Genomic DNA, 16,425 nt, shown 5'->3' with positions numbered 1-16,425 from the left:
TCAGAATTTCTTTGTTAATAGTTTATGTTTGTAACAATAAAAAATTGGAATGAAATATTTAATTTTTTTATGAGAAAAAATTGTTGAAAAAAGCCTTTTTTACACGAGAAAACCCATGTGACCTCTAAAGTTTGCCACAAAGTTTATAACACCCAGAAAAAAACTTCGGAGACCCCGTAAATTAGATGCCTGTAAATATGTAAGTGCACAGCGTGACGAACTGAGTCGATTTACTCGTGATTGTCTCTCTACGTATACACGAATTAGTCTCTCCATTTCTGAAATATCGAACTTTCAATACGTCCCGTTCTACTCAAGAAGCTGAACATTAGTCCGAATCGCCAATATCGGACCACTATAAGATATACCTAACATACAAACAGATCGATCTAGATCAATTCCTTGTATGGAAAACTTTTTAATTAAAAAGAAATCTTCACAAAATTTGGCATAGATCATTGTCCAAGACAAGGCAAGACTACAATATTTCAATATATAGTTCAAATCGGACTACTATATCATCGAGCTGTCATACAAACTGAAGGATCAGAATCATGTTTTTATATGGAAAACCAATTTATTTGACGAAATATCTTCACGAAATTTCGTTTTAGTTATTATCCAAGGCATTGCTACAATCTCCATATGTAAATTGTATTATTCCTGATCTTCATTTTATCACAAACTTATATTAGACGGCACTGTGCAGCAATATTTACTATTTCCTCATAGCTTTCCGTTGAAAAGTATTTAGGAAACGCTTACTATAATAAATAATATGTTTTATGCCAATTTGATTATAATATCTTTAATACCTTCCTTTCATCTGTTAATAAAACCACGAAGAAAAAATGGGTAATGCAATTAATGCGGTAGCAAATAATCAGGAAATGCTGTAAATATTTTATAGACATTTCGTTTTATCCCTGCCCACTAGCCGCCGTATTAATTTAAAAAATCAAAAAAATATGGCATTACACACTTTCACTGCTTTATTTTTGCGGTGCAAAGCATGGAAGCAGTTTCTTCTTCTTCTCTATTGGCGTAGACGCCGGTTACGCGATTATAGCCAAGCAGCTTACGGATATCAAAAATCAAGATTTACTCTGTAATTTATTTTTACTGAAAATACTTTTGCCAATAAGTTTGATATTTGATTGGCTGTCATTCAAGTGGTCTGACTTTGGCTGCCTTGAGTGAGGAAAAAATTATTATTTTTTTTAGTTTGGGTAATTTTTTTGGTATTTCACTCATAACTCACTCATATATTTTTGTTTTTAACTTTTTTTATTTATTTATTATTTTTATTTTATTTTCATTTTTATTTTATTTTTTTTATATTTTTTTAATTTTTTTTTTTTTTTTCAGTTTTTTTTTTATTTTTTTATTTTTTTTATTTTTTTTATTTTATTTTATTTATTTTTTTATTTTTTTTTTTTTTTTTTTTTATTTTTATTTTTTTTTTTTTTTTTTTGACAGGGAGTGCGACTATTTTCTTTAGCTCTTTTCCTATGCTTCGCCAAAGGTCTAATGGCTATCATTAAATTGGTCATAATGTCATTATTTGTTTGTTAGCAGTTGCATGAGTCTTTCTCTCGATTTCTCAATTTTCGCTATTATCTCCTGGATTTTTTAGTATGCAATATATTTAATAACAGCAATTATAATTATTTTTTTATTTTTCGTTTTGCGGATACTATTTTGATGAACTTTTGTTATTTATTTTGGTTGAAGGAAATAGTTTTTATAAAATGCTATTATCTTTCAGCTAAAACATTATAAAAAACCCAAAGAAAGGTTAAAACGAATATAAAGGCATTCATTTTAAATGAATGTAAGCAGTGTCTACGCCAATAAAGAAGAAGAAGACGTATGTATCGACATGATAGCTATTCCAAATACTTACTTGTAAATGTGACCTCAAAATTTCTTCACTTCTCAAAATTGCGAACGGACGGAAGATATTAACACATAATTGAGACCATCTCCATAAGAATTTATAGTTATTGCTGGAATGCAATCAACACTCTATGAGAAAAACTGTCAGAGTCTCATTTTATGACCTCGATATTTCTCGATCAAATAAACTGATCTGGTAGCAACTGAATTTTAAGGTGTTATATCCACTTCCAAGTCAGGAAAAGGCGTTTTTCATGATTTTTTTTTTGAAAAAGCTATTATTTAATAAATAATTTAAAAAAATTCACTTTTATAGATTTTAATGTACTTTAATAGCCGCTAAATCTTTTTTTTTTTAATGTGGATTCCTTGAAACCCTTATCAGGTCTTCTAAAAGACTTCCCAACAAAGTTTTCTGACATTGAGGTAGATATTTTTGCTTAAAAAAAGTTCAAAACTAAAAAGTATAATTACTGTAGATAAATAGAGGTAATGATCATAAGACTAGTTGAAATTTTCAAAAATTTTTTTTGATAATTTTACTTTTTAGAGTAATTTGAAAATTCGAAATTATTATCAAAAATCGCTCAATTATTACCAAATAACAATACAATAAATACATACAAGGTCTGTCGCAAATGAAACAGAACTTTTTTAAATATAACTGTTTCTGGCGCCACCTATTGGTGGGTATATGAAATAAAAAGTTTGATCTCTTGTTGACATTTCGTAAAAATTTTAAGACAATTGGATAACTACAATCGATGTTAACGATCAAAAAGTGACAGCAGCTTTTGGCATTTTGAACAAAGAGCAAATATTAAATTTTGTTTTCAACTTGGGAAAACGTTTACTGAAACATTTCAAATGATGAAAAAAGTTTATGGTGATCAGTGCCTATCCCATAGTAATGTGCATGAGTGGTTTAAGCGATTCCAAGAAGGTCGTGAGGACCTCTGTGACGATCAGAAGTCGGTCGTCTTCAGAAGTCAAAAATAAAGACAATGCTGATTTGTTTTTACGATTCCGAGGGTATTGTACACCGAGAGTTCGTCCCACCTGGCCAAACGATTAATGCTGTGTTTTACCTTGGTGTTATGAAGCGTCTTTTGTCACGCATTCGTCGTGCTCGACCACAATACCGTGAGGCAGGGTCCTGGCGCCTGTTGCACGATAATGCGCCGTGTCATCGGTCGACGCTTGTCACTGATTTTTTGACAAAAAACTCCATATTAACCATTAATCGCTCACCCTACTCACCTGATCTGGCAACCCTGTGATTTTTACCTATTTGGAAAACTTCATTTGCCCATGAAAGGACACTGGTTTCAGGACATTTCAGCTATCCAAAAGGCGACGACCGATATTCTCAAGAGCATTCCGAAAAATGACCTTAAACACTCATTGACCGGGCTAAACGCTGTATCGAAGCACAAGGAAACTACTTTGAATAAAAAAATACTTTTGAAAAATATTAATTTTTTTGTTGTTTTTTTAACAGTCCTGTTTCTTTTGCGACAGACCTTGTATATATATCTTAGAAGGTCGTGTGCAAATTTCAAGTCGATCAGCTCAGCCCTTTTGGAGAAAATTTAACTCAGCAACTCAGCTGAAAACAGTCTTCGAGAAAAATTTGTTTAACTAAAAATTTAACCAGAACTTTAACCAAAACTTTAACTAAAACTTTAACCAAAACTTTAAGCCAAAACTTTAACCAAAATCTTAAACAGAACTTTAAACGCGTTTTTCTCGAAACAACGTTAATTTATGTTAAAAAATTCTTACAAATGCCTATTATCTCCGTGACGGTTTACCAAAACGACTTTTCGAAGAATATTTTCAGATATAAATATATGTACATTTAATATATTGGAGATAAAATTTGTTGGAATTTTCAAATAGAATTAAGGGGTTATGATATAGTACGATATGCTTACACGAATTTGAATAAGATTATAGGCTCCAAGTGCATTACGTACTTTTATATGGTAGAGATGCATATATTATGAAGTGCTTTTTATATATTTAAAATCAATCTTAGTATTTTTAGTATCATTATCATTTCTTAGTATTTTTATTATCATTTTCAGAGTAACAGTTAGTTCTGTCATTGCTAGTAACTATTTTTATTTCGCACATTTTCTTTCCAAGGCTGTAAACATAATGAAAATTTTTTGAGGCAGCGCCACACACAGCTTAAGCGTAGACAACCTTCGATACGAAGTGATGGTAGAAGGTTAACACGCAAGGTATTATATTGCCTTGGCAACTGCGGCCATACCCATGTGCTTAGGCGGCTATGTTACGGTTTCTATGTTCTCACTATAAATATACACACATGGGCATGCACATACAATTTCGTTTTAGCGCCTTAGCAATACTTCCAGCGACGAATATAGAAAGTAGGTATACTAAAATGCAGTTAAACTATCTATTTTTATGGCTGACGACATTTTAAAAATGGTCGTGAAGCGCAAAATAGAATTTCAGCTATAAAAAGTATTTCATTGAACACGCTTAATTGAGAGATCTTTAAGGGTTACTAGGAAATGGGAGTTAGAAATTAATATTTCATGTATTTTAAAAAATATAAAATAATATTATAACTGTTAAAGACACTTTCTTAGCTATAATTAAGATTTTTGATAAAAATAAATAACCTCCATCTATCCGGAAGGTAAGAAGATGCTATATAGAAACCGTTTTTTGACACAATAACGCAGTGACGTCATTGCAATGACAGCTGATTGGCAATTTCAGAAATTTTAGTACGTCGCTCATTACTGCAAAATATAAAGGTTCCGTTGGTCGATAAAAAATGAGTTTAAAGTTTAGGGAGCTAAGTTGAAATACTTGTATGTTTAAAATATCTCCAAACTATTTGTCAGATCAACTTTAAAATTTCAGAAAATATTCTCAAATATATGTAACTTCATGTAGCCTGGATATAATACATTAAATTTTTTTTTATTTAGAAGAGAATATAACCCCTAAAGTAATCATTCGGAACTCTATCAATAAGTAGTTATGGATCTTGTTCTCAGTACAGACAGGCATAGCTAAATAGTTAGTCGATGATCACTACTGATGAATCAAGGGATTACAGGGGTTTACGGGTTTCAAAAAATCGAATTTTGTTATTGTCTGATTAAATTCTACAAACTTCTATAATATTGTATAATATTGCCCTAAATTTTCAGACTGATCTGAATAATAGTTTCGGAGATACAACCTTGAGAACTTGTGCGCTCCAGGCTAGCTAGGCTAAGTGCGTCGTCTTTAAACGCGTTTTTCTCGAAACTGTGTTTTGAAGTCGGTTGGCAATATTTCTCGAGAACTACTTAACCCATTTTCATGAAATTTTACACATTTCTTTGAGATGCAATTCTTAAAGACTTAGTAGAAGGAATCTTTTTTCGATATTTTTGAAAAACAAAAATGTCGCAAAATTTTCACTGAAATTTTAAATTTTTTGTAAAAATGTCTGCCAAAAAATCAATTTTCAGTTTTTTTCCTTCATTCAAGTTCTAAGCTGAGGTTTTAACTAAAACACGTATTTTTTCACTTTAGATGATTCTGTTAGGAGTTACCCTACCAACACGCGCATCTTTTTTCCGAGGGTCACTGGAAATGCGCGTCGCAATGGCCGTGTTTAAAATATTTTTTTCCAAAAATTTCAGAATTTCTTTGTTAATAGTGTATGTTTGTAACAATAAAAAATTCTAAAAAAAAAAATTCATTTTTTATATGAGAAAATAATTGTTGAAAAAAGTACATATGTTTTTTACCCAAGCCCATGTACCCCCTTAAAGGCATCAACGATAACAAACCGTTATTTTAAAGTAGTAAAAAAACGATATTTTTGAAAAATAATTCCTAGTGGTATATCTGAGTATTATTGACTAAAACCACGCACGTGCACAGCACAGTAATCCACTGAGAACCGTTAATCAGCTCGTGGGTGCATTCAAGTAAGAAATATGACATAAAACGTCCTAAATATTCTCTTAGTCCGTCCCAGACAGTCATAACAACGCACAATGTACTACAAACACACTCAGAAAGCTGGGTATGACGCGACTCTGAGACCCATAAAACCATATTATGCAACGAACGCCATTTAACAGCTACTTTTACAACATTAAATGCGTAAAACAACAACAAGTGTGTACTGCCAATTAAGGTGCCCCCGAAAACGTGAATAAATTTTTATTTGAATAATTACGTTTTTTTATTGTTTTTGTTTTTTTTTTTTGTTTTCATTTACTTTCTTCCACTTTTACAGCATTACCATAACGGTGTGAAGAAGCAAAAGCAAACAAAAACAAAATATAACCAAAACAAACTACTAAAATAACAGCCAGCAGGAAAGTAATTAGAAACCGTCAATGACGTGATCGATTGCGTGAAGCTCTGCGTGCTGCCTTCAACAACGTAATCATGTACCTTCATAATGATCATTAGTAAAATGCGAAAACGTATAATTGGCACTTGCAGAGCAAGTTAGTTCGATAACTGTGATATTTTTGGTACATTTGATACTTTGTAAATTCACTTTGTTGTTGTTGTTAATTATTACGAAGTATTAAACCTGCTTTTATCGGAGAAAATTAGATTAATGAGTTGGTATGGTTGTCAAACAGCTTGGATATGGCTAGAGATTGCATGGCGAGTAAACGCCTACTTGGTCAAAAATACAGACAGACATACTTTATAGTTGTATATACATACATACATATGTATATGCTATAGGAGAAAACTCGATCAGAATATATACAACAACCTTTTAATATATTGCAGCTATAATAATACCCTTCACCGACGCATTTCTTATAGCATAAAAGGGTATAAAAAGATATTTTTCTCGATTTTGGTCGACCAGTTTGTATGGCAGCTATATGCTATAGTGGTCCGATCTGAACAATTTATTCGGAGATTGTACCGTTACCTTGGGCAATCTTCTGTGCCGAATTTCGTGAAGACAACTTCTCAAATAAAAAAAGTTTTCCATACAAGGACTTGTTTTTCATCGATCAGTTTGTAGGGCAGCTATATGCTTTAGTAGTCTGATCTGAATAATTTCTTCAGAAATTATACCGTTACCTCGGAAAATAATCCACATCGAATTTCGAAGAGATATCTCCACAAATAAAAAAGTCATCCATACAAGAACTTGATTCCGATCGTTCATTTTATATGGCAGCTATATGCTATAGTGGTCCGATATCAACAATTCCGATAAATGAGGAGCTTCTTGGAGAGTAATGGACGTGTGTAAAATTTCACATCGATATCTCAGAAACTGAGGGACTAGTTGCCGTATGTACATATATACAGATAAACAGACGAACATGGCTAATCGATCGATTATTCTTATAGCCTGTGCTAGGTAAACTGTTTGTGGGTCACTACAATACATATTTCCAAGTTTTTATTGGCAATAGTTTTAATAACTAATAAAATAGAGTAACATAGAGAACGACTTTCAAAGAATAACATCCTGGGAGAGTAAAAATTGTATTTCTAAAATCAAAATCACATAAATTCTCTAAAAAACAGCTATAAATAAGTTATACACCACAAATAATTGTGTATTGGAAATTTTAACTAAAGCTGTCTTCAATAACCCAAACTTTGCAAAATGAAGAAACGAACAAACAACTGGTATAAACTGGTATATAGACTGGCATAATCGAACGCTTATATTAAAATATTTGCTAATTGCAAATTTTAACTAAAGCGGTTTGCAATAACCCAAACTTTGCAAAGTGTAAAAACAGACAAATAAGTGGTATAAACTGAGACTGGCATAATCAAACGCTTATATTAAAATATTTGTTAATTGCAAATTTTAACTAAAGCTACCTTCAATTACAAAAGTAAAGAATCGAACAAACAACTGGTATAAACTGGTATAGAGACTGGCATAATCAAACGCTTATATTCAAATGTTTGTGAATTCAAAATTTTAACTAAACCTGCCTTCAATTACAAAAGTAAACAATCGAACGAACAACTGGTATAAACTGGTATAGAGACTGGCATAATCAAACGCAGCTGACATAAGCGATTACTACATTTTTTATGAGACAGCCACGCACCTTTTTACATTGTTTTTAATTTGATTCGATTAAAATGTGTAACTGTCTTCGATTCGGCATGAATTAGAGAGTAGCCAATCGAGGTTTTGTAACGGTTTCTGACGAAATATAATCGATAAAATCTTCAACAAAAATACGCTGAAGCTTTGCATAAAAAAAATCCGCCAGGTTACCAGTTCAACTGTACTTTGTCAAGGCCGTTACAACGCCTTAAGGTATGCTGCAAGAATATTAACATTATCCACTTTTAAGCTTATTAATTATTATCTACGCTTAATATTACAGTAAGAACAGTATCAAAACCTGATAGTGAATGCATTCACTTTCCGAAAAAACAATAACAAAATCTTAAAAAAAAATTATTTATTTTATTTACATATCGCTCATTTGCTGCAAGACCGGCATAAGTAAAAAAAATCGATTTGCCAGAAAACGCGTTAAAAGTTTTCAACTATACCTTACACGGAAGACAGGAATCATATTCTCTTCTCAAGCGGAGCATATATGAGGTATTCATATGAATTTTTCACTCAACATGAAGTATGATATAACGAACAATTCTGCATCCTTAACTCAAAAATCACGTTTTTTGAGTTATGACGACGTTGCAGCAAATGAGCGATATATGTATATACATAAGTGTGTATAGTATATACATATGTAAGTACATATGTATTGATTAATGACCAAACGCTTGAAAGAATGAATAGCTGAGCAATTGATGCTGCGGGTGATTAACCTCTTCTTCTAGCTGCGCGCTGCTGCTGCTTATCGCCAAATGACTTCTTTTGTGTGTGTGTGTGTATGTGCGCTGCCCTGCACAAAAGCATTCGGTGTCTACCAAGAAGGTAGCGTAGATAAGTAGTTAGATGCTTTTGATTTGGAAAGGGTCATTGTCTGGCGGGCTGTTGACTACTTGCGCTTAAGTAGCAAAGGCGACGTTTCCGCTATATCTCACTACGCGCCGGCCATTATACACATATGTAGATATGTATATGTGTATACTTTATGCTTTTACCTTTTGTAAACAATCTTTTTAAAGCTTGAAGACTTCAACGAAAATTGAATAATTGTTTTCGAGTTGTGGGTGTTAGGAAGACCACTTTGTAAATGGCTTCTTGGCAAAACAGACGGTTTATCTCTTTAGCTTTTTAGCAGACTTACAAGACTAATTGCGCGAGGGTAGAAAAAATATTACACGACTGGATAAAGAATGCAATTGTTGAATGGTCTACCAATCCACACACACACCAATATATATGTTTGTATGTATTTAGAGAACCGTTGCATTAGCTTTGTGCATTTAATTGCTATATGCGGCGGAGTGTTTCCGTAAATAAATCATCTCACGTTCCACATAATAGAACTGCATGTACATACATATGTATATACATTAATAGCAGCTTACTTGTACGTAAGTTTGTATGTAGCACATTAAGCTATTAGTCAGCTCAATTTACAACAAACTCACTTACCTCTAAAAGTGTTTATTTTTAATGCTTTTGTTTTGCTTCGCTTTCTATACCCTCTACAAAGTTTATGGCATTAAGTTTGCCACGAAATTTGTAAGACCCAAAACGAAGCCTCGCAGACCCATGGAAGTAAAAAGATATCGATCTGAAATTTTGCACACGTTCTTTTCTTCCCAAGAAGCTGCTCATTTGTCCGAATTGCTGATATCGGATCAGTATGGCCTATAGCTCCCATACAAATTAAACAATCCGATGGACCTTCTTGTATGGAAAACTTTTTTATTTGAAAAGATATCTTCACGAAATTTGGCATGAATTATTTTCCAAGGCAATGTCACAGTCTCCGAAATAATAAATTGTTCAGATCGGACCCATTTAGCATATGGCTGCCATATAAATTATAAATGAAATTAATGTATGGAAAGCTTTTTTATTTGAAAATATATCTTCACGAATTTTGGCATAGATCATAAGCAATAAAGCAAGGCTACAATCCCATAACATATGGTTCAAATTGGACTAGCATAACGTCGAGCTGCCACACAAACTGCACGATCAGAATCATGTTTTTGTATGGAAAACTTTTTTATTTGTAAAGATATCTTCACGCAACTCTATCGTGGATTATTGTTCAATTCAACGCTACAATCTCCGAACAAATTCTTCAGATCGGATCACTATAGCCTAAAGCTGCCATACAAATTGCCTGATAAAAAGCAAGATAAAGCTCATTTTATACCATTTTATGCCATAAAAAGTACAACTGTGCATGGTATAGAGCTCTGGTGCAGTTAAATTTAACGTTTTTCTACTTTTATTTAGACTAACGATAGATGCATTTTGTTTTGCCATCTGCTTTACATTTATTTCTGTTTTATTTTGCTTTGTTTGGTGATGTGTTAAGCATCCTGAAGATCTGTATGGCTTTAAAATGATGTGATATACATACATACATATATACATATATCAGTAGTAATTGAGATTCATTTGATTGTATGTTTTTCGAAATACATATAAATTTATTACAGACACACATATAAGGCGACGAGTGGTTTTTAATTACTCAATGAAGTCACGTTTTCAATATCCAACGAGCATCAAAGCGTAGCTGCAACTTTACTTAGTATAAAAACAGTCACATTTGCTTCTTTGTTTATAAATACAAACATTCTGTTATAGTGCCTTATCGATTTCGATCTTTATTTGGCTTAATGCTGGTGCATTTTATAGTTGTTTGTTTATAATGCAATGTTAACCAGGCATATGTTGGCTTCAATGTTTATGTGTTAATATTTAGTTTTTATTTTTAAGTTTATTACAGGCAAGCCTTTTTAGGCCAAAGCACATTTGACTTCAAATTGAAGCAGAGGAATAAGAAAATAAACAAGTTTTGAGGAAAATATAGAATTTTTCACTGTTCTTTTGAAGAAGAATGGTTTTGATGCGAAACTACCCAAGGTAAACTTAACTAAGAGATAGGATTATGTCTATTCATAGTAAATATCGATATGTATATATAAATAGAACATTTATATATGTAAAAGATACCAGTAGCTATTTAATTTACATTACAAAACTTTAATAGAAATAACAAAAGACGCTCTAATTCAAACATTGTTCAATATATTGACACACAAATTGCTTAATTATTACATTATCAATTCTTCTTTTAAAGTCTATATAGACATTATAGCTCATTAGCACTTTAGAGTAGCTCAGCTGTGCTTTAAATTCATTTTGACGGCTGAGATCAAAAGATGTTAACCCAAAAGTTCACAGTGCCTCAATGAAGAAGAAATGCGTGATACATTAGTGCTTTAACTAAGCATTTAACAGCCATTCATAGATATTTACATATGTGCTTAAGCTCACTTTTAGTTTCGGTCAAGTTTCTCTTCATAAATCTTCAATTTTTATTATGCATACATTATTTCCAACAATTTCATGGTGACCGACCTATCATCAGCTGCGGCAACGTCAAGAAAGCGCAAGTAAAAACATAAGAAATAAGAAAAGAAAAGTAAACAAACCATCTTTCATTATAAAATATGCAAATTCATGCTTATTTTATGCCTTCCACAAAAATGAAAGCCAATTAACAGGGCAAAATGATCAATTTAAATAAAATTATGCATTTTACAATGCTCTAAACTAAATCCTATGAGGAACTCCATTTGTTGTAGAGTTGAAATGGGTAATTTGTATTTATTCCGCGAATAATTTATGCCCTACAAGCCAGCAAACTATGGAGGTGTGCGTGGGTGGGCTAGTAAAACGCAAAAGTATAATGTTATAACGGAAATTATGTAATTGAATTAAATAACGTTTAGGTTAAATTGAATTTTTTTACAAGTTTTATATAAAAGAACCGAAATTGTTAGTGAAAAAAAACCTGTTGGGGAGTGCATGTGTTGCATAAATTAATTTCAAATATGAATGCTAGAGCTTTTAGATTAAATTTAGCATCGAAAGTGTAAACAAATGCATAAATATGCACTTTTTTTTTTAAAGTGTCGCATTTCCAGTTTGATTCTTGCGCATTTCACTTTTATCAAAATCGAACTTATTATTTAAAAACCAAGTTTCAGGTTTAATGTTTAAAAACAAAGAATTCCCATCATGTACATTTGAAGAAAGAACTGTTAATCGTTATTTTTTCTTAACACATAAAAAACAAATAAATTACTGACTGGCTGAAAGATATAACGATCAAGTTGAAAAAATTATGCATACACGGTTTTTAAAAAACGCTAATTCCATACAAAAATATGCGCGTATGGCAGAGCAGAAAGTAAAGAATAACAACAAAATGAACAAAATTGTTTCACAGAGAATACATGTATCATTATAGGTTTTTTGGAAGAATTGCCGATAATTTTTCATACCCAGCACCCAAACTGCGCAAAAGTTAGAACAACAACTGCATAAAATCAACATTTTCGAAACAGTTTCACGACAGTATTTTAGTATACAATTTGCCTTACACTGCAGAAAGAAAGTATTCAAAAATAGCGACGATAAAATATTTTCAAAAAACTACAATTGAAGAAAATGTTTGTTACTAACCTTAAAACTTGTGATAGCGCTGATGATTGATGTACATACAAATTTATTTATTTACAAGGTCGGTGCAGCTTTAAAACCAAGTTTGCAAGTGCATAGAAGCTATACACAAGTATTCAGCGCTGAGTAATAAATGCACTATAAAACGTTTTACATATTTTTACGCTGCATTTTCGATTGATTTTAATTATTGCAGTGCTATATACGTTTCTTAATTGTTGATATGCACTTGTATAAGCTGTGGACACAATATTTTTAAAACAATTGTACGTTCTAATTATTTAAAATCATTTTCATTGCAGCAAATCAATTTATAGTACGATTGTACTGAGCCACCATTTACGTTTTATAAAAATTGAAAAATACAAAAAATTTGCTCTACTTTTTTAATCACTTAATTTTTGTTTTGCACTTTTATGGTCATAAAAACGACGGAACTCTGTTCGGCAATACAATATGTGCCGCCAGCTGTATTTTTGCCCGCACCGCACCAAGCAACGACGACCCTTGTTTTGGTCAGCGATGCGAATCGCGAAATTAATGTACACACATATGTGTTAGATATCCAAAATTATAGCTCCACAGCCGGCTGGATTCTCCGCCCTTTATGTACTATTTACGATATTAACGAGTATTAGATAAAATTCTACGAATAAAATGCTTTAAAATTAAATATCACTTTTCACAAAAAAATTTTACGGGCAAATTAGTTTTTATTGCAAGCTACGCGCCGATATTTAATAATTCGAAAAACAAATACGCGTACTCGCGAACACACCACCTTCTCCAGCAAACGCTTTAACTTGACTCGTCATAGCACAAAAGGGAATTCAAAATGTTCGCCTCAACCGCTGCCAGTATGCCTCTTCAAGTACGGACGCAGCCAAACCAGACGTCGTTTGTTTTCATTTGGAATTTACAATCAAACGTACATAAACATGGATACATTTGTGCGTAGCGCTACCTCAACGTACTCTTGCTGCCGACAACTCACTTCAGTGCCCCATTCCACAGCTGTTTGTTTGGAGCTCCAATAGCTACCACCAATTGGCTGCTCTCTGTGTTAGCGTTCTTCGTACCTACCGGCTTGCACCTTCGTCTGGTGCAACGAATCAACAAATGTAAAGCACCGGCGTACGGAAGACGAAGGTTTAGTTTTGTGTATAGTATAAACTTTTTATATATAAATATACGTACATATACTATAAAGAGTAAATTTACGTTGGCGCACTCAGCTCTTTGTTTTCAAATGTCAATCGTGATTTCGGCGCGTTTGTTTTGAATATTGAAGCTTTGTTTTCGTTTTCGTTGTATCCAATCAGTTATTGTATATTGCTGTGTGTCGACATTTAGCGTCGAGTTGCTTTCATACACAGTGTTGCATGGGTTCGATTGGAATGCAATGCGTTCCACAAGCAGACAAGAATGTGGGAGAGGCTAGTAAAATTTGAATTTTGCACAGAGTGATTGTACACATATCTAATTATAATGTGTATTTAAAACTTAGCAATTTTTTAGTATTCACTAAATTTATTTTTAGTAAACACAAAACCTGCGAATAACAAATTTTTTCGTGCGCGTGCGCGGTAACTTTTATGGGATTTACAAAATATGGCAATGTTTGCTGTCAATCCTATTCATAGACGTCAATGCAATCAGCGGCTATCTCTTTTTAGCAGCCAATTTGTAACGACAAACTAAAAATGATATTATTTTGTTGATATTTCTTTGAGTAAAGGCATTTATTATATTTGTTTATTTTTTTATAAATGCGCGGTTTATTGTATTCTTATATATTAAAATGGATCTAAATAATATGCTCTTCCGATTGGAAGATCTTACAGCTGAAAAAGTATACGCCGAATATGGCATAACTAAAGAAGAACGAATGGAAAATCCAGAGTTGTATAAATTGTTCATCGAAGATTTCGTGAGTATTGGTCGCAAGTCCATTGAAATGACATTTTGAATAAAATTATAACTAAAAATTTACGAAATTTCCACAGATACCTACACGAGAAGACCTGCAACGTGAAATTGATGAAGAAAAGCTGAAAGAATTGTGTCAACGTTTACCATGTCGCGTTTTAATGGACCGTTGGAATCCTGTACAAGATTTTGTGAATCAATTCACGCGCCAAGGACGCATACAACGTTGGACGAAAGAGAAAACTCAAAAACTTTTAGTAAAAGCAGTAACTCGGCATAAAAATGTATGCCTTTATAGTGATGATGAAATACGCAAACAACGCGAGCGGGAATGGTGCGAAAGAAAAAAAGAAAATTTGATGCGTCTAGAAGTTTGGGAATACGACAGACAGCAGCAAGAGTTACAAGATGTGCAACCCGAAGAAACACAGCACACAATCTGCGATATGCAAAACACTGAAAATAACAATGTGTTCGAAAGTGAAAAAACCGAAATTGATATACAAAAGGATACATGTGCTGACAGTGCTGCAGCATCACCTATTTTCGATGTCGAGACTGCAATGTCGGAGTTGCATGGCACCCCACTGCAGCAGACGCCTTCAGATATTGTGCCTATACCGCCGCTTAGTCAAACTACTCATTTGAATGCAGCCGATTTTACAACAAATCTTTTGCCACAAAGTCAAGTGCAACAACCCATTTCACTACCTAGCACGCAAAATACCGAGGAGCTTGCTGGTCGGGAATATGTTGAAATGGTGCAAGAAATTAGTGTTAATGGTATGCCTAGGTTAGATGACTTTATAAATGTTAATACGGAGTCTATGCAACTGGAGGATTCCATAACAATTAATTCAGAGGACGTTTTTAATGGTGAATGCACACCGCCATACTATGAGTTCAACACACATGTATCAATGACGTCAACACAATCGCCGACTGCCAAGTAACTTGTTCTAGTAGCTAATATAGTTATATTTTTTATATAAAATGTTAAAGTTTTAAATATTATTTTATACGAAAATTGTTTGTGGAAAATATAATGCCATGGCAATAAAAAAATAAAAATTGAAATATATAATGATTAAAAGTAACTGTAATTATTTATATTAGCGTAAATTTCAAGCAACGCTGCAACAATAAATTATTCATATACACATGTAAGCGGAATAAAAACACAATTTTGTAAACTTGTTCCGAAAAAGGTTAACTTTTATTAATACATGAGTATTATTACGTTTTCTTCACGTAATTTAAAAGTCGTGGGGAAACAGCATTTCTGTATGTTCAAACAATAGCTGCGTAACGCATAACAGAATAAACAAATTCATAATTAACTTAAATTTTACATTTTCTATGTACATATGTATGTAGTGTATGTAAGCATTCGTTATAACAATTATTTTATGTCGTAAAACCAGTTTATATATTTGTAAACTGTGTAAGCGTGTTTTCTTGAAAACTTATTTGCTAAATACGTTTCTCAAAGGACAGTTATACATTGTCATTTCAGGCTTTGGTTGTAGGTTTTAAGCGTTACTCAAGTTTGTTCGTGTTGAGGTGGTGGTTGTGGCTTAAACTGATACGGCCAAAATTTGCTTGATGGTTTCACTTGAGCTAGGTAGCTGTTTCGATTGCAAAAAACAAAACAAAAAATTATATATACATTTAGATTAGTTAATTTTTTGTTTTTCAATCTTTAGAACTGTTCAAATGTGTATGTGCTTTCAATTATCGTTTGTTGCTGTTAGTGGCGTTTTCAAACATTTTTAACTATCGCATCTAACTACTTTGCTGTTGATGGGTGTGAAATGTCGATATTTTTTTGTAGTTAACGATAATGGGATCTATTCAATATGCATATGCATGCATACATATGTGTGTGTATGTATGGAAGGATATATACAAATTAAGGATCTGCGGACAGTTGCGAGGTGATATTTTGAAGCTGAATTGCT

At 32.6% G+C, this 16,425-nt stretch overlaps 2 protein-coding genes across 16 annotated transcripts in view; one reads left to right on the top strand and one right to left on the bottom strand.

Moving 5' to 3' along the window:
• The window catches only part of LOC126763630 (supervillin), a 473,985-nt gene that overhangs the window by 126,830 nt on the left and 330,730 nt on the right, over positions 1-16,425 (bottom strand). The window lies entirely within an intron of this gene.
• Positions 14,204-15,557, top strand: LOC126763648 (uncharacterized). The gene is made up of 2 exons (XM_050481360.1): positions 14,204-14,465; positions 14,542-15,557. The coding sequence occupies exons 1-2, from the start codon at positions 14,337-14,339 to the stop codon at positions 15,415-15,417; spliced, it is 1,005 nt and encodes a 334-aa protein (XP_050337317.1). The 5' UTR covers positions 14,204-14,336; the 3' UTR covers positions 15,418-15,557.

Source organism: Bactrocera neohumeralis, chromosome 6, assembly GCF_024586455.1.
Source record: "Bactrocera neohumeralis isolate Rockhampton chromosome 6, APGP_CSIRO_Bneo_wtdbg2-racon-allhic-juicebox.fasta_v2, whole genome shotgun sequence".
In the NCBI taxonomy this organism is placed as follows: Eukaryota; Metazoa; Arthropoda; class Insecta; order Diptera; family Tephritidae; genus Bactrocera; species Bactrocera neohumeralis.
Note: the sequence above shows the minus strand (reverse complement) of the source record. Positions and strands in the feature narration are given on the sequence as shown.